At 40.9% G+C, this 19601-nt stretch overlaps 1 protein-coding gene across 1 annotated transcript in view; it reads left to right on the top strand.

Annotated features, from left to right (window-relative positions):
* ARHGEF4 (Rho guanine nucleotide exchange factor 4) overlaps positions 1-19601 on the top strand; it is a 499313-nt gene that overhangs the window by 237708 nt on the left and 242004 nt on the right. The window contains 4 exon segments of the mRNA XM_020967146.2: positions 12662-13115; positions 13118-13924; positions 13927-16601; positions 16603-16932. Coding sequence (XP_020822805.2) covers positions 12662-13115; positions 13118-13924; positions 13927-16601; positions 16603-16932 — 4266 coding nt within the window.

The following is a 19601-nucleotide window of genomic DNA, read 5'->3' on the forward strand; positions in this document are numbered from 1 at the left end:
GTGACCTTAGGCAAGTGATTTCATTGCTCAGGACTCAGTTTCTTTCTTTCTTTCTTTCTTTCTTTCTTTCTTTCTTTCTTTCTTTCTTTCTTTCTTTCTTTCTTTCTTTCGGTGAGGCAGTGGGGTTAAGTGACTTGCTCAGGGTCACACAGCTAGTAAGTGTCAAGTGTCTGAGGCTGGATTTGAACTCAGGTCGTCCTGACTCTAAGGCCAAGAGCTCTATCCACCACACCACCTAGATGCCCCTTACAACTCAGTTTCTTATCTGCAAAATAGAGAGAATACTAGATAACCTCTGAGATTCTTTCTAGATTTGGATCACATATCTTATCTCTCATTCTAATTTGAGGTCTGCTGTACACATTATAAAGGGCCCTGTAACATTTTTTTCCCAGAGGTTGGATATGAACTCTGGTTTTCTTTTTTCATTTTTTTTCTTTTTTTTATACTGTTTTTTAATTGACTCACAGACCTACTTTTTCTAATTAGACTGAAAAGCCATTAAGGGCCTAAACCATGTGTCTTTTCCTTTTAGATAAGATCATAAATCTTAAAACTGGAAAAGGTATTTTTCCCCTTTTTTAAAGAATATTTTATTTTTCCCTCAGCTACATGTCAAGACAACATTAGCAGTCATTTTTACAAGATTTTGAGTTCCAAATTTTTCTCCCTCCCCTCCTCTGAAAATGGTAGGCAATTTGATATGGGTTATACATGTGCTATTATGTAAAACATATTTCCATATTAGTCACAGTTGTGAAAAAAGAAACAGATCAAAAAGGGGGAAAAAAAACCACGAAAAAGAATAGAGTAGGTAAAAAAATGCCTTAATCTGCATTTAGAGTCCACCAGTTCTTTATCTGAATGTGGATAGTATTTTCCTTTGTGAGTCCTTTCTACCTGTCTTAGATCATTGTGTTACTGAGAAGCGCTGAGTCATTTATCACACAAAGTTGCTGATACTGTCTACAATGTTTTCCTGGTTCTGCTCATTTCACTTTGCATCAGTTCATACAAGTGTTTCCAGACTTTTCTGAAATCTGCCTGTTTATCATTTCTTATTGCATAATAATATTCCATTACATTCATATACCATAGCTTGTTTAACTATCCCCCAATTGATGGCATCCCTTCAATTTCCAATATTTTGCCACCACAATAAGGGCTGCTATAAATATTTTTGTGCATGTAGGTCTTTTCCCCATTTTTTATGACCTCTTTGGGATACAGACAAAGAATACACAGAGTTTGGTTGCGCTTTAAGCATAGTTACAAATTGCTCTCCAGAATGGTTGATTTAGTTCACAACTCTGCCACCAGTGAGTGCATTAGCGTCCCAATTTTCCCACATCTTCTCCAACATTTGTCATTTTCTTTTTTGTCATATTAGCCAATCTGATAGGTACGAGGTGGCACCTCAGAGTTGTTTTAATTTACATTTCTCTAATCAAAAGTGATTTAGAGCACTTCTTCATATGCCTATAGATAGCTTTGATTTCTTCATCTCAACTGGGGAATGGCTTGTATTCTTATACATTTGACTCCGTTCTCTATATGTTTGAGAAATGAGACCTTTATCAGGTCTTTATCAGACCTTACACTTGCTGTAAAGATTATTTCCCAGCTTTCTGCTTTCCTTCTAATCTTGGTTACATTGGTTTTGTTTGTGCAAAAGCTTTTTAATGTAATATGATCAAAATTATCTATTTTACATTTTGTAATGCTCTCTATCTCTTGTTTGGTCATGAATTCTTCCCTTCTCCATATATCTGACAGGTAGGCCATTTCTTACTCTTACAATTTGCTTATGGTATCATCCTTTATGTCTAAATCACATCCCATTTTGACTTTATCTTAGTATATAATGTGAGAGGTTGGTCTATACCTGTTTGTGCCCTATTGTTTTCCAATTTTTCCAGCAGTTTTTCTCAAATAGTGAGTTCATATCCCAAAAGCTGAGGTCTTTGGTTTTATCAAATCCTGGGTTACTGTGGTCATTTACTGTTGTGTCTTGTGTACCTAATCTATTACACTGATCTTTAGTTACTACCTATACACTATTTCTTAGTACCAGATAGTTTGATGATTACTGCGTTATAATATAGTTTGATATCTGATATTGCTAGGCTACCTTCCTTTGTATTTTTTTTCCATTAATTCCCTTGATATTCTTGACCTTTTGTTCTTCCAGATGAATTTTGTTGTTATTTTTTCTAGCTCTATAAAATAATTTTTTGGTAGTTTGGTTGTTATGGCACTGAATAAGTAAATTAACTTAGGTAGCCCTAATACATGGTCACTTTTTGTGTAGGTACCATATGCTGCTAAGAAAAATATATATCCCTTTCTGTTCCCATTTAGTTTTCTCCAAAAGTCTGTTATATTAACTTCTCTAATATTCTATTCACCTCCTTAGTTTCTTTTTTTTTATTTTTTGGTTTGGTTTATCAAGATCTGAGAGGGGACAGTTGAGGTCCCCCACTAGTATAGTTTTGATATCTTTTTCTTTCTGTAACTCACTTAATTTCTCCTTTAAGAATTTGGATGCTATACCACTTGGCACATATATGTTTAGCATTGATATTACTTCATTGTCTATGGTACCTTTTAGCAAGATGTAGTTTCCTTCCTTATCTCTTTTAATTAGGTTTATTCTTGCTTTTGCTCTGAGATCAGAATTGCTATCCCTGCTTCTTTTTTTTTTAACTTCAGCTAAAGCATCATAGATTCTGCTCCAGCCTCTTACCTTTATTCTGTGCATGTCTCTCTGATTCAAGTGTGTTTCTTGTAAATAACATTCTAAGATTCTGGTTTTTGATCGATTCTGCTATCCATTTCCTTTTTATAAGAGTTCATCCCATTCATATTCACAATTCAGTTTACTAACTGTGTATTCCCCTGCATCATATTTTTCCTCCTGTTTGTTCTCTCTCTCTCCTTTCACCCTTTCCCTCCTCAAGAGTGTTTTGCTTCTGTCTGCCACCTCTCCCGGTCTGCCCTCTCTTCTGTCAGTCCCCCCCCCCTTTACTTAATCTCCTCCCCTCCTGCTTTCTTGTTGGGTAAGATAGATTTCTATATTCAACTGATTGTATTTGTTATTTCTTCTTTGAGCCAATACTGATAAGAGTAAGGTTCAAGAGATGCCCATCTTTCCCTCCATTGTAATAGGTTTTTCAAACTTCTTCATGTGAAATAATTTACCCCATACTACCTCTCCCTTCCTGATACTAGAGTGGCAAAGGTAAAGTCTGCAGCTCATTTTCTTCTCCAGCTCATTTTACAGATGAGGAAACTGAGGCAAACAGGGTTAAGGGACTTGCCCAGGTCACATAGCAATAAGTATCTGAGGCCAGATTGAACTCATGAAGATGAGTCTTCCTAATTCCAGAATATACTAAATTCAATCTTGAAACTTTAGCACAAAAATATTAACTATAGGTCATGAAATACTGGGGCAGTTTTAGGATTTAGAAGTATGTTTTTTTTTCACCTACATTGGTTATTTCTTAATCCCCCTAGTACATCTGTGAGGGTTAGATGGGTGCTGAATAGCATCATTCTTCTATTTTACAAACACAGAAACCAGGGGCTCTGAGTGGAGAGGTGGTTTGCTATGATAAATCAGAGGTCTCGAGGTTCTGATCCAAAGATCATGTAAAAACCCCCTCTTCCTCACCTTATTTGAATATTTCTACATATGTCATTTATCTTAAAAGTAGGCAGTAGTTTAGTTTTGTCTTTGTATCTCTGGAACATATCATAGTACCGGACATATAACAGGCACTGAATACATGTTTGTTGAATGGATGGATAAATATACAAATGGGGTCCTTGGATTTTGGGGGGGGGTTTTGGTGAGGCAGTCAAGGTTGAATGACTTGCCCAGGGTTACACAGCTAGTAAGTGTCAAGTGTTTGAGGCTGGATTTGAACTCAGGTCCTCCTGACTCCAAGACCAGTGCTCTATCCACTGTGCTACCTAGCTGCCTCAGGGTCCTTGTTTTAAGAAAATCATTATATAAAAATTCAGACTTACAGAACTTAGAGAGGTCACAGTAATTAATTTCCTCTATAAAAGGTTTCACTTTAAGGTTCCTTTAAAGAAGGAGCTCCTCTAGGGTATTTAAGACTTGATTGTATTTCATTCGTTTACTGCTTGATAAAGGTGGTGGAGGAAAGAAAACCAGACAATTATTTAGTCAACAAACATTTATTAAGCACCTACTACATGCCAGGCACATTGCCTAGCACCTGGAATACAGATACAAATAAGCACCTACTATGTGCCAAGTACATTGCCTAGCACTTGGAATACAGATGCAAATAAAAACAGATAGTCCTTGCTTTCAAGGAGCTTAAAATCTATTGGGAGAAGACGGCACAAAAGGAGACTGAGAAAGGGTAGAGGGGAAGTGGGGGGCAACTTGGAAACATTATGATGGAGACTTCCAAAGAAATTCAAAATCAGTGTAGCGATGAAGAAATGGGGACAAAAACTGCTGAATTCCCTTTTTTAAACAGAGGCCCCATCGCCCATGGTCCTGCTCTTCCAGTCAAAGGGTCCAATCAGAAGAGCAGAGAGTACAGATGAAATGTGAACATCAGGCAGATTTCACCTTATAGCATGAGAGATAGAGACAGGACCTGTGATTTTATTAATATGAGGAAATGTCAGATGAGGAAACTCCCCCTATCAATGTAAGTCAGCACCTTCTTTGCAATTTAATAGTTTTAAAGGGTTACCTAGCACCCTGAAAGATTAAGTAACGTGCCCAGAGCTATGTGGCCAGTATGTGCCAGGGGTAGAACCCACCAGAGATCAGTCAGAAAAAAATCTAACTTGTGCAACATATCTCTGAAGGCATAATATAAAGCAGTGGGAGGAGGGGCTGATTTATAGAGGTCAGTTTATATCACATGTAGCTTTTTCAAGAGTATGGCTATTATATTATATGAGATTTGCCTGTAACATTTACATGATCAGGACAAATGGCTCTTAAGAAGACACTAAAGAAGCATTCCTTCTTTTTTTGACCAAAAAAATAAAGTGGCAATAACTTGGTAGAGTGACCACAGGAGGAAGTGCTTAGGGCCCAGCCAGTCAGGCGAGAAGGGAGATATTTAGTGATGATAGCAGAATCTTCTGAGGGCTCAGCTACTCATCAATTTTCTCAGCTCCATGGTAACTGCCTGCTTGTCACCTGCATACTGATGATGTGTTCTATAGCACATGTGGAAGCTGCACATGGAAAAAAACTGCAAAACAGTCAGCCTTGGCCTTGTCTCTTCATCTCCTTATGGCTCAGACTTCTTAAGACAGAAGGCCAGGTTGGTGTCCCTCAGGGCAGCACAGTACATGATTCAATTCAAAACAAATATTTGCGTCATTTGCTCTGTGTCCACCTCTGTCCTGGGCACCAAATGCAAAAAGAGAGAAAGAAGATCTTTTGAGAAGCTTATAATCCAGTTAGAAGAGGAGATAAAACAGAAATTCCCAAGCAGGTGCTGGAGAGCATTTGCCAGGGAATTTATAGCAGGATTCCTACCCTGAACCATAGGTTGGATTAGATAACCTCTTCAGTGCCTCAAAATTCAAAATTTTATATAAACCAAATAGGAACAACAAGGCCTAGCCTGTATCATGCAGGGGTGGGCTGAGAAATGTTTAAAAACTGACTCTTGGGTGGGGGGGAAGTATATGCAAGACACAGTTTTAAGTCTAATGTACATTTTTAACATTTTCATCACTTTATTCAGTCTTGTTGTTCAGTCATTTTTGTTATATCTGATTCTTCATGACCCCATATGAGGTTTTCTTGGCAAAGATACTAGACTGGTTTGCCATTTTCTTCTCCAGCCCATTTTACAGATGAGGAAACTGAGGCAAGCAGGATTAAGGGAGTTGCCCGGGGTCTCACAGCTAATAAATATCTGAGGTCAGATTTGAACTCATGAAGATGAGTCTTCCTGCTTCCAAGCTCAGTGCTCTATCCACTGCATCACCTAGCTGCCTTCTTCAGTCTATACAATCAATAAAACAGTAAATCAAGTCCTAATCTGTAGCATTTGCTGATCTTGAGACACAAGTGCTCACAATGACAATTTAACCATTGCCTCTTTCCAACATACCTTTGGTATTGTGTTAAATTCAGACTAGAAGAGGTATGAGAAGAAATAAAGAAAAGGGAAGGGGTCAATATGTGATAGCATAGTCAGGGAAAGTGTCATGGAAAAATGGAACTAGAACTGGGCCTTAGAGATATTCTGTTATCTAGTCAGAGTGGAGCAGGGAAGATATTGTGGATAAAGAAAAAAGCATGAGCAACTGTTGGAGGTGGGAATTGATGAAATAAGGTATAGTTTAAAATTAAAAAAAGAAGAAAAGATGATTGTACTGGTATGGAGGGCGCATGCAAAACATTTAAACTCAGAGTCTCAGACTCAGATGACATCTTAGAAACCATGTAGCTCAATTGCATCTGAATAAGAATCCCCTCTAAAATACCCCCAACAAATGGTCATCATATGCTTTGCTTGAAAAACTCTAGCAAGGAGGAGCCAACTATCGCCATTCCACTTTTGGACAATTCTAATTGGTAGGAAGTTTTTCCTTTCGTTAAGCTTAAATCTGCCTCTATGCAGATTCCAACCTACTGTGTCTAATTTTAACCTCTAGTGCCAAGAGGCCAAGTCTATCCTCTGATGCTTAAATAGCTCTTCATATGCTTGAAGGCAGCTATCATGTCTCCTCTAAGTCTTCTCCAAGCTAAAGATCCCCAGTTTCTTCAACCAGTCCTAGTACATTATGATCTCCAGTTCTTTCACCATCTGAGCCACCCTCCTCTGGCCACTCTGCAGCTTATCAATGTACTTTCTGGGATATGGAATCAATGGCAAAGGATCAATCAGCAAGTATTCATTAAGTAACTCCATGTGCCAGGCACCATACTAGTCACTGGAGATACAAGTACAAGGAATGAAATAATTCCTGTTCTTAAGGAGCTAACATTCTAACCAGATTCCAATTAATTCTAATCATTCTAATCAGACCTCATTTACTCTCTTCCCTCTCCTCCTACCCACTTTGGTGGTCTTGGTTACTCCATCTGAAGAATGTAATCATTATCTTTAGAATTATAGAATACGAAGTGCTTTCCTCACAAAGTCTTAGGAGGTAGATAGTTCAAGAGGTCTTATCTCCATTTTACAGACAAAGAAGCTGAAGGATGGAGATGAAGTGACTTGCCTGTAGGCATACAATAAATTTCTGAGCTAAGCTAGAACTCAGGTTTTTTGAGGATATTCCTAATATGGTACAAGAGAGGGAAGTAAAGTTATCCCAACTGGTTATTTTGGCAATTTGTGTAGCAAAACCAGCCAGATGGGGTAATACACATTTGAATCTTTCACTAATGACAGGTGGGATTCTTGTATATTTTGAAGATTGTAAACTTTGTCCTATGGGACTTCCTGGAGCCAAGTTTCTCACTTGCAACATTTTGGTCCCATTGAATCCTGTGCATTCCTTGTGGAAATTCTGAGGATAAGAACTATGCAGGGCCACTGGGCCCCCAAATATAGGTATCCCCACCCTGACTCCTCACCTGCTGCTCTCCCAATAGCCCACAGCCACATTCCTACTGTTATTAGCAATGAAGGGCCAAGTGATGTTTTCTTTAGGTGCCAGGCCTATTTCAGAGCATTTTTATACATTCTTGTTTTCATCCTCACCATCTAATTACTCCTTAAATAACTTTGTTTTGGGGAGGGGACAGATGTTATTGTCCCATTTTATAGACAACAAGTGCAGTCATAGAAAGGCTAAGAAACTCAGCCAGAGTCATATATCGAGTCAGTGTCAAACAACCATCTCCTCACTCCCTGGCCAACTCTTGTTCTACTGTGATGTTTCTCTTTCACTTCCTGGGAGTGAGAACTGAAGCTTTCACTGTAAGAGGAAGAGCTCTTGGCTGTAGGTTAAGGAATCCTGGGTTCTAGTCAAACTCCGCTGCTTACTAGCCCTGCAACAGAAAAGTTCCGGAACTTCTCTGAGCCTCAGTTTCCTCCACTGTAAAATGGGGGAAATACTAGCACTACCTTAAGGAATTGTCATGAAGGTCAAGTAAGATAATGTATATAAAGCACTTTGTAAACCTAGAGCATGTGAGCTGCTATGAACTGAATCCTTTTGACTCCTTTGTGAATCACTATGGCCTGTACCCAACAATGATGGATGGCCTGCTGGTTTGTATTGCTCTCTGCTTGTCCCACGTGTGTACATACTTTGTCTTCCCAACTAGATTGTGAGCACCTTGAGGGCTGGAATCCTGTTCTCTCTTGTATCTTCCATAGGGCTCAGCAGAGAGTTGGTCAATGCAAGTTGGCACTCAATACAACTTGCTGAATTGAATTTAATTCCTCCTGGTAGAGCTCCTGAATCTTCTTCTGCAAACTTTAATTATACTTTGTTTGGTCCTGATCTTGTTCTGGGACTATTAGGAAAAGTACGGCTTCTAGAAGACCTGCTAAAATGTTTGTGGCGCAGTGGACAGAGCACTGGCCCTGAAGTCAGGAGGACCTGAGTTCAGATCCAACCTCAGACCAAACACTTGACACGTATTAGCTGTGTGACCCTGGACAAGTCATTTAACCCTAATTGCCTAAAAAGAAAAAGTTTGTGTACTTGGCTTATCTCTCTTTACTATAAACTCCATGAAGGCAGGATCTGTGGTCCTAGTCATCCCTGTATCTGCCGCTCTAACCAATCAGTTACTATTTGCTGAATAGATGAATGAATGAATGAATGAATGGATGGATGGATGGATCTGGAAGGCTCACAGATTGAATTGTAGATTCTCTACAAGAATAGGTACAATTTGGATCATCTGAGAAGAGACTGTTATGGAAAGCACATAGACCATGGTTAGATCTCTGAATGCCAAGGGAAAGCCTATTCCTTCTAGCTAAACATGTGATTCTGTTGGTCTGATTTCATTCTAGGCCGGTGGCTCCACTTAGATGGTCCCAAGGGGTTTGCACTAAAAAGTCTTTAATGGCACCTTAAGCAGTAAATAATTGCCCACTACGTTAAAAAAATTTCTATTTTATTATTATTATATAGTGTAAATTTTAATTTGGAGTATTTTTGAGTGAAAGTTATTATAATTATTATAAGCACTAAATTGAATAATCCAAAAGACAATCATGAGATCATGTTAAATTATTGGGGGGATTGAACACATTTTTTCTTGTTAAAAGGGGTTCATGGAATAAAAAATATTGGGAGTCACTGCTCCGGCGCAAGAAGCAGTAGTATTTAGAGCCAGAGTTCCTATGCAGGGCTGCTAGCTTCTGGTTTGTGGAAGACGGCCAGTGATAGTCTTGTAAACCTTACCTGTTCCCCTTCCATTCCCTCACCTGAGCATTGGCTTCAGCATCATGAGATGTGCCCACCACTTCTCCCAGGAGAGCCATGACAGCATGAACTCTTAAAATTTTTTTTTAAACTAATTTAATAAATATTTATTGATCACTTTTTTTATGCAATGCATGTACCTACAATTTTTTCTGGGTTTTACAAGGCACTTGTGGCAAGTGGCAAGCCATTAACTCTCTCTCTCTCTCTCTCTCTCTCTCTCTCTCTCTCTCTCTCTCTCTCTCTCTCTCTCTCTCTCTTTCTGTCTCTCAATGTTACCATCATTGGGTTATAGATTTAGAGCTATAAAAGGACCTTAGTAATCTCATCCATTGATGTCTTCTTTAAAATATCACAATTGTTTCCCGATATTCCCCAAACTAGTGATCCTTCCCTTGTAATAAAGAAAAACAATTACATCTAGGTCCAGATGAGTACAAATAATGAATCCCCTGAACTGATCACATGTTTCCATGGGGCTGAAATCAATTATCCTATTTTACATAATTATGACTTCCAATAGTGTGAATTTGAATACATGCAATCACTTCAGGAGATTCATTAATTTGCACTAGTTGGGGCCTGGCTATATGCAAAGATGAACTAAAAGGCAACAAAACCTGATGGCATATGCAACATTTTGTACCAATGGTCCCCCACTTCTCTACAGAAAAGAGAGCTAGATCTTCAGTGCCCTCCTTTGCAGAGGAGATATTCTGAACATTCCCACAAAATACACAGTTATAGTCATATTCAAAATAAGGTTCCAAATCTGACCGCAAATAGCAGATTTGATGCTGTTGGTAAAAGGTATCACAGTAGTCAAGTTGTAACTCAGCCTTCATCCCTTGCCGCTACCACAAATAATTGCTTTGTTGTGTTAAATCAAAATCTGCAGAGCTCAAACTCCTGGCCATTGATACTGAAGCTCTAGTTTTAAATAATAGCAACAAAGGTAATCATAGAAGTTGCTTCCTTCAAAAATCTGACCGCAAATAGCAAAAAACCTCAAAACTATACTTCTATTTATCTTTATATGCACATAGAGATAAATAGATGCTGAACCAAGATACACAAAGTGGCCCCCTGGGTACTGCTCACACACATGCTCTGGTCCCATAGGCCAGATGGGTGCTATGGTTTTCCAAAAAGGGACAGTTTACCACTTGGATTCTCTCCTCAGGGTTATGGGTAAAGGGAAGGTTTTTTTTTTTTTTCAAACATGGCCATTACTTGTTTACTTCTCAGAAAAGGGGTCTTGGGGATGAAGAGCATAGCCAAAGAATTTCTACATCCTGGTGAATAACAATTTTCCCCTCCTCCCAAGTATGTTCCCTGCGAGGGCTAAACCTTGGATCCCTACTCTCCAGTGGAATGGTCACTCATATAAAGTCAGGGAATATGCACATTTGTGGGAACAGGGGAAAAATGGGGGAACCAAGAGGACTGTACAACAGAGGGGTTCATTTTCCTTTAAATAATTTTTCCCCTTTTTTCCTTCTGCTTTTAGTGTATCCATACTATGTACATTTTGTGCTTTCTAACTAATCCCCTCCCCCATCCTATATGGTAGCTTGCACTTGGGATTGGGATGAGGAAGAAGAAACATGGGTGCCATAGATAAAACAAGGGTGGTGGGAGACAGCCAGTCTACATGACATCTCCTTAGTAGCCAATAAGGGTTGCATTGATTTGCTGTAGCCTTTATGTCCACCAGGAAGAAAAAAAACTCAGGGCCCTCCCAGAGTCCCCAGACCCAGAACAACACAGACATGCTCGGCTTCTTCCCCAATTCTGCCACATTCAAAAGGAATCATCTTCTGTTTCCTACAACCCAAATTGGTAATTGTAAATAATCTGAGTTCAGCTGCCTTTTAAAGTTCTTTTCACTTACATTCTTGTGGTCATTGTGCTAGGTACTGCTGAAGACAAAGGGTTAAAGGGAAGAAGGAAACAAGCATTTGTTAAGCCCCTAGTATGCCAGGCTGTATGCTAAGATTTGCAAATATTTCATTTGATCCTCACAAAAACCCTAGGGGACAGATTATTATCCCCATTTTGCTGTTGAGGAAACTGAGGTTAGGTGATTTGCCCAGGGTCACACAGCTTGTGTCTGATGCTGCATTTGAACTCAGGTCTTCCTGACTCTTGACCTAGCTCTCTATCTGCTGTACTACCTAGTTACCTCACAAAAGAGAAAACACAACCTCTATCTATCCTCAAGCAGTTCTGAAAGGGGTCTTACAGTGTACTCTTGTTTCTGCTTTACTTTTCCTGGTCATAATACTCTTCCCATTTTTTCCTAAATTCCTCATTTCTTGTTTCACAATAATATTCCATTACATTCATATGCCACAATTTGTTTAAACTACAACTATAAAACTGCATGAAAGACGACCCACTGCAGTTTTGCTAGATTTTCTGATCCCTCCTCAGGCTGGTGTTCTTCTAAGATCTTTGTCAGAGTAGTCATAGGGCAAGTGAGGCTGTTCTACTTCCTCATGCTCCACCATCTTGGCTGGTTCCCATCTCAGAAAATGTGCTCAGCACTACATATGTCTTATACGCAAGCTTGACCTCTAGTTATCGACCAAATAGGATAGTATTACACAAAATTCATAGCTGTTTATATGATTGAAAAACCAAACTTGTCCATTAAAGGAAGAAAAATAAGCAAATTATTATAGTGTACTGTTTAGTTTTCTGTTCCAAAACTCTTTTGTTAAAAATAAAGACATCTGCCTTTACTAAGGTATTTATGATATGGAAATAGGCTTGCATTTCAAGAAATGCATGTATTTATTTCACATTAGGGAGTCAGACTCAATAAACCTCTTTTCCTGTGCTTAGGGTGCTTACTTAGCACCAAAGATACCCTTGGGTACAACATTGTTTTCTACAAAATTAGCCAAAATTCAGTCTTTAGCCTCTAAATGTGCTGCATAAATACTCACACCTATTCTGAATGCTTTTTATGAGTGGTTTTAACTTGAGGTTTTTTTTTCTCCCCTGTCTATTTGTGTCCAGTTTTACTACTCATTTACTGTGCATTCATTAATTAACCTCTCTGTTTCTTCATCAATAAAATGTAGTTATTAATAGCTGTATCTTGCTTCACAGGAGTACAAGAGGTTGATGAGACGTTTCTGAGTCTCCCTGACCTTCTCATAAAGGAAGGGACTGCATAAGTGTGTCGTGATCTACCTGAGCATCTGCTTATTTCTGAATCCTTTTCTTTTGTCCTCAGACGCCAGAACCAGCAGAACCCTACACAGGTGATGTTGAATTGGAAGACAACCAGCTCCTCTCTGCTACAGTGGATGTAGACAAGCAAAGGCTGAGCCAGGAAACTGATGAGGATTATTTTGAGACCCAGTCTCATCAGAGTGAGTGTCCATCAGATGTAAAAACTGAGCCATTTGAGAGCGCTTCTGATACCGACTCACTGCCCAGTGACATCACAGCAGAAACCTACTCCAGTCCATATCTCCTGGCTTGTGAGAAAGAAGCAGTATGCGATGTGTCTTCAGATGTTGGGGCAGCCAATTCCCCTCAGGAATTTCATCTGGCTGATGCTCAGGGGCTTGGGTCAGAGCAACAGGTGAAATTGCCTCCTGACTTAAAGGGATCTACATGCAGAGGTGAAATTATATTCTCTGCAGGAACTGAGAAAGGACAGACAGAAGAGACAGAATGGTCCAGCCAGAGCAGGACCCCGAGTTGCCTTTTGAATCTCTGCTTGTGACCATCCCTGTACAAACTGACATTGGATCAGAAAGCAGCAAAGAGGATGGTAGCTTCCCACCAGCCAAAGAGGTCCCCGTGAAAGGTCCTACAGGGATCTCAGACAGTCCTCTTGAGGAACGCAAACCAGAAAGCTTCCTGAGTGCTCCAGCATCCCATCTGTTTCCTTTCTGGTCCTGCAAATGGGGCCGGAGTTTGTCAGATAGCTCCCTCGAGAATAACAGACTTGACCCCAAAAGAAACAAAGAAGATTTGGCACCCCATCTTTGGCGTGGGTCAGTGCCCCACATAGGTTGTCCCGAGAGGAAATTCTATAAGAGTGAAACCTCTTTATTTTCAAGAACAAGGAAGAAAATTCCAGAGACAAGAGGAGAAACAGACTTGCCCTTATACCCACCCTGCCTAAGACTGCCGCATTGGGCCTCCATCAGAACCCCTAACTTTCAACGGACTAAGCTATGGCACAGCGTTCCAGAAAATATTGGTTCTCAAAGCAGGGGACCTTCAGAATGCTGCCGTCAGTGTCCAAGTGCACTTAGGAGGACCAGATCTGTAGCAAGTTTTCCTACAGGATGTCCTGAGGGCCCCAGGAGAAAAGAGTGTGGCAAGTTTGGGAGCCATTCTAAGGGAGCAAAAAAAGTGGAGCAAGCTCTAAGAATACTACACATTTGCCCAGACCCTGTGCCCAGCCAGCTCCCACATCCACCCACTGCGGGTGATACTGACCCACAGGATCATCCAGAACTGCATGCTTTTAATTTAGAAAAGGCCTGCCTGGGGAAGACCTCAAGCTGAAAGGCTGGTCGGGGCATGATTCAGAGCAGTGCCAGAATTCTACACATCCCACGTCAGAGTCATTGAGCATCAGTGCTGAGAAACTGCCTGGGCTCACTGATTGCAGGTCTAAACACGACAGAGAAACCCATGAGTTGCTTCGTGGCATTGATGCTACCTCCAAAGCTACCAGTGTGGGTGATAAACAAAAGCATCCCATAGATATTTCTGTCAAGACAGGAAATCAAACCAGTAATTATACAGCAAGGGATGTTCCAAGTGAGAAAATAAGTCTCTCCACTAACCTCAAACAAATTGAGCTTCAATCCTTGAGTCAGTGGAACAACAGTGTGGCCCAGGCAGGGAATAGAGACCCGATGGGTTGTTCTGGACTGAATCTGAGTTCAGATGATCCAGAGACCACACTAAAATCAAGTGAAAGAGATATTGCAAAGGAAGCAGAGACGGTTATGGTACCAGATCCCAGCTGTAGAAACAGGGCATCAGGAGATTATTCTGATGTGACTGGAACCACTTTGCCAGAAGCCAGCACTGAGGATGAAACATATGCTGCTGGATCAGCTGATAGGGCCACACCCCCTCCAGCTTTCCAGCAGCCTGAGAAGACAGGGAAAAACCCCAAGGGCAAATCAGGGCTCATCATTATAGCTGTGGAGCAGAAGGGTTTGCAGAATACCAGGCGGAAACCAAATCCTACAAATTCTGTTTCAGAAATTTGGCCTAGTAAGACCCTTGGAAGCTTCCAGGATGAAAACTCAGGATCATCCAGTGATGCCAGCTCAGCTCTCTGTGGGCTTAGTGGGGTTGAGGAAGTAGAAACTGATGGCACCGAATGCGGGTTCCATGAATCAACTATCTCGGAAACCAAAAATGAGTCTCTGGTTGTGCCCAGAGAGAACACAGACTTGGGGCAACAGGTAGCTGAGGAAACAGCTTTGGAAATAACTCAGGGGCCTGATGCTGCCCCAGAAGAGGAGCCCCTGGGTGATGCTAACTTGCTTTTGGAAGGACCACAAGGAAATGACTCCAGCATCCTAGGGAGTGAGTCCTTCCACTCAGGGAGTATGAAGGGGGATATAGATGATGGACTGGATGACCACTCAGAAAGGGAGTTGCTAGTTGATAGCCAGAACTCAGGGGCCAGACTTGATACAAAGCAAGTAGATGTGGCTCCAGAGAAAGAGAACAAACATGACATCTGTATGACTCATTTGATTCTAGAGGAAACAGATGCCACTCAAACATCTGGTTGTCTGAATCTCACTGATGCAGCTTTGGGAGACACCACTAATGCAGAAGAGACCCCCAAAGGGGGAGGAATTGAAAGGGAGAACAAAGACCTGAGGCCACTGAGCTCTGGTGATTATTTTCCTGATACGGAAACCAACCTGAGGTCTGTCTTAGAAGGAGAAGCTGATGAGCATAGCCATAGCCTTACAGTGCCCAAGGCCTCTCCTAGTCAAGAAAAAAATTTAGATCCAACTGCCCCTGTACTACTTGACATTAGTTTTGGCAACATCAACTATGAAGACCTGGAGGCACCCTCCCTTCATCATTTGGGAAGTAATGTCAGCCACTATAAGACTGCACCGAAAGGGAGCAAGACTGGCCTAGCTGGAAGGCCCTCCAAGTTCCTTGTTTTTCCCAAGATGGCCTCCTTCAAGAAAAATAAAACCTCAGGGGTTGAAAACATTTTAGGTAGCAGCACCCGCATCAGCAAGATGAAGGTAGAGGACCCAGATGTAAGCAAAGATGACGGGGTGCAGCAGAGCCCTCAGGCACTGAACACTGACTTGTCCAGTATCATCACCCCAAGCAAGGAGAACTGCACCTTGGAATGTTCAGATGATGAAGAACTCAATGACAAACGCCCATTTAACAGGATTAGTTTTAGGAGGGCTTCTGGGGCTGGCAGGATTCCTTTGGAAGACTTAGACATGAGTATTCCCCATCCAAAATGTGATAAGGAAGGGGGAAGAGAAAAAGGAGGCAGGTTAAGCTTACCAGAAAATAATGATATGGAGATACCAGAAGATTTCGCTACCAGACGGCTGTCCTCCGAAAGTAATGAATCTAAGCGATTCAAAAGCACAGAAAAGAAAATCAGGACTAGGTTGGCTTTTGCTCATAAATCCTTTTCTAACTTCTTTGAGCCCAAAGGTCTAGAGAAGGAGAATGCTGACCAGAGTTCTAGATGTTCCCTTAAGATGGAAAAGGAAAAGACCAAACTCCGCCAAAGCTCCTGGAAAACACTACTGAAAGGCAAAGAAAGTGATGGAATGAGAAGGCCAGCCTTAGCAAGCCTGGCTCAGTCTCGGGAAATCCTACAATCCCCCAGTTGTCCTCTACAAGGGGTCAATGCTGAGGGTGGGAAACTAACCAATGACAAAGAGGGGCAGTCCAAGGAGCAAACGTTTCTAAGTGCTCCCTGTGTCCCTCTGCAAGTCCCCTGCTTCCCCATGCCAGCCAGGGATTTGGCATCACCAGATCAAAGGAGAAAAAGTGAACCAGTCATCAAATGCATGACTGCCCGAGAAAGTGGAGAATCCCTGCAAACAATGGGGAGTAGTTTGGCTGTCTTTCCTGAAGAAGCCTGGCTGAAATCACCCAGCAGTCCCTCGGTCCATCAGATCACATCCCTTAGCTACCCCCTGCTCCCCTGTGTATGACAGCAAGGACATGCCCTGCAAGCCTATGAGTCCCAAACCCCAGAGCCCCAGGCCCAATGCTCAGCACAGAAGCTTCCAATACTCTGGAAGGGTCAATGCCATCTCCATGATTTCTCTGGGGAACTGCTATAATACAGATGGCAGTTCTGAGGCACCTGAGAGGCCAAAGACCCTCAAACCCCGAGCCACTTTCCTACTTTCCTTGCATGACTTGGACCAAGAATGCCAAAAGGAAGAGAATGGGTCAAGCCCCCTGTCTCAGGGCAGCCTGACTGCAGCATCTTCTGCTCAGGAGGTCCTGGAAAATAAGGTGAGTTCTGTGCAAAATCACACTGGCTAGGTGTGCATCTTTTTTTTTGTTTAGGCAATTGAGGTTAAGTGACTTGCCCAGGGTCACACAGCTAGTACGTGTCAAGTGTTTGGTCTGAGGCCAGATTTGAACTCAGGTCCTCCTGACTTCAGGGCGGGTGCTCTATCTACTGCACCACCTAGCTGCCCCAGGATGTACATTGTTGAGAGTGAGATCTGATTTTTATGAATGAATGACAATTCAAATCTAGACCCAAAGAACATCAAAGATTTCACATAGAGGCAGCCTCATGGACCACCCAACCATGAATTAGGTCGAGTTGCATCTAATCAAATTAGATTTTGAGCAGAGTGGAGTGGAAAGAACATTGGATTTTGAAGCTGAAGATTTGAGATAGAGCCTTGACTCCTTTTCTTGCTAGCTGTGCGACTGTGGGAAGGCCATGTTGTCTATCTGAACCCAGCTCTCCCATCAGAAAAATAGAATAATACTTACATTACCCACCTCATGGGGCTGTTGTGAGGAAAGCGGCTTGTAAAAAGTAGCATATAAATGTGAGCTATTATTATAATTTATTAAGCACTTATCTAAGACCTAACCCTGTGCTAGGTGTGGTAGACGGGTACAGAAGAGTAAATCATTGTCTTTCCCTCCAGGAACTTATAATCTACTTGAGACAAGAATAGCACACATAAAACAATTATGGCCAGTGAACATGACAGATTTCTGGCAAAATTCTATAACATATGATTAAAGAGATTGTGTGTGTATGTCTGTGTGTCTGTCTGTATGTGTGTGTGTGTGTGTGTGTGTGTGTGTGTGTGTGTGTGTGCGCACCCACACTTATGAGAGCTGTGGTCATAAAGAGCCTGGCAGCATGGTTTTACCATTATAGTCTAGCCTCCTTAAGGGCAGGGACTATTTTATATCTGCTTTTGTATCCCTAGGACAGTGACTTACACATAACAGGTACCTAATTAATGCCTATGGAATTTAAAGAACAGGTTATGCCAGACTTACCTTAATTCCTTTTTCAGCCAGAGTAACTAGATTGGTGGGCAACTAGGTGGTGCAATGGATAGAGAACTGGACCTGAAGTCAGGAAGACTCCTTTCCATGAGTTCAAATCTGGCCTCAGACACTTGCTAGCTGTGTGACCCTGGGCAAGTCACTTACCCCTGTTTGCCTCAGTTTCTTCATCTGTCAAATGAACTGGAGAAGGAAATGGCTAACTATTCCAGTATATTTGCCAAGAAAATCCCAAATGGGGCTATGGAGAATAGGACATAACTGAAAAACAACTGAAAACCAGATAGGAAAATTAGGGAAATCATATAAAAAATGATAATAGCACTTTAAGGCTTATAATATATATTTTCTTATTTGATAATCACAATGATCCTGGGATGTAGGTGAAAGACACTGGGGCCAGGAGAAGTTAAATCAATTACCCAGGGTCACATAGCTAGTAAACATCTGAGGCAGAATTTGAACTCAAATTTTTTTGACTCTCAAGTACATTTCCAAGTACCGCCTAGCTGCCTCCTACTATATAGAGTATAAATACCATATACTTTGATTTCAGAAAAGCATTTCAGAATCCCTCATACTATCCTTGAGGACAAGATGTAAAGATACAGGCTATATTAGAGTGCAGTTGGGTGATTCTAGAGCTGATTGGACAACTATATCTGAGGAATAACCATTAAAGGCTTGATGTTAATTTAGGGGGAGCTCTTTTGGTAGAATATACCACCTGTTCTTATTCAATGTTTTTATAAATGATTTGAATGGAGGCAAAGATGACATGCTTGTTAGATTTGCATAATGTTTTACTTCAATCTAAGAGGCATAGCTAACATGTGAAATGAAAAAAGTACAGATTCAAAAAGATATCAACAAGCTAGGACAATGGGGCCAAAGCTGATAAGGTGATATGTAAAAGGGGTAAATGTTAGGATCTAGACTTGGGTTCAAAAAATCAAGTATGGAACGGAAGAAAGATGCTTAAACAATGCTTCCTATGAAAAACATGTGGGGATATTAATGAACTGTATGAATCAAATTACAAATGGAAGTTTAAAAAAGCTAAAGCTTTCCTAGACTGTATTAAGAAAGGAATAGTATAAACAATAAGGAATACAGTGGTCCTACCATACTTTGCCTTAGTCAAACCATATCTGGAATAATCTGGGTTTTGGCACCATATTTTGAGGAATACGTAGAGTCCAGAAAAAGACAACTCAAGATAATGCTGTGAAAATAGGTTGGAGGAAGTAACTCATATAAGATTTAAGGGTGACATGTTTACTATCCCTAAGTATATAAAAGAATGTCATATGAAGGAGGGATTAGACGTGTTCTGTTTGACCCCAGTGGTCAGAATTAAAATCAGAGTGTGGAAGTTGCAGAGAAACAGTTTTAGGCTTGATATAAGGAAAGACTTTTAATGATCAGAGCTGTTCAAAAGTTTAATAGTTAGGGTTGGGGAGGAGATTGCTTTGGGAAATAGTGGCTTCCCATTCAGGGAAAGTCTTTAAGCAAAGGATATAGGACTACATGTTGGTGATGCTGTAGAAGAGATGCTTGTTCAGGTATGGGTTGTGTTAGATGACTTCCGAGGTTCCTTCCAAATATGATTCTGTGGGCTGTGTAATGATAGTATCAAT

This window comes from Phascolarctos cinereus, unplaced genomic scaffold (genome assembly GCF_003287225.1).
Source record: "Phascolarctos cinereus isolate Bilbo 61053 unplaced genomic scaffold, phaCin_HiC Scaffold_726;HRSCAF=1367, whole genome shotgun sequence".
In the NCBI taxonomy this organism is placed as follows: Eukaryota; Metazoa; Chordata; class Mammalia; order Diprotodontia; family Phascolarctidae; genus Phascolarctos; species Phascolarctos cinereus.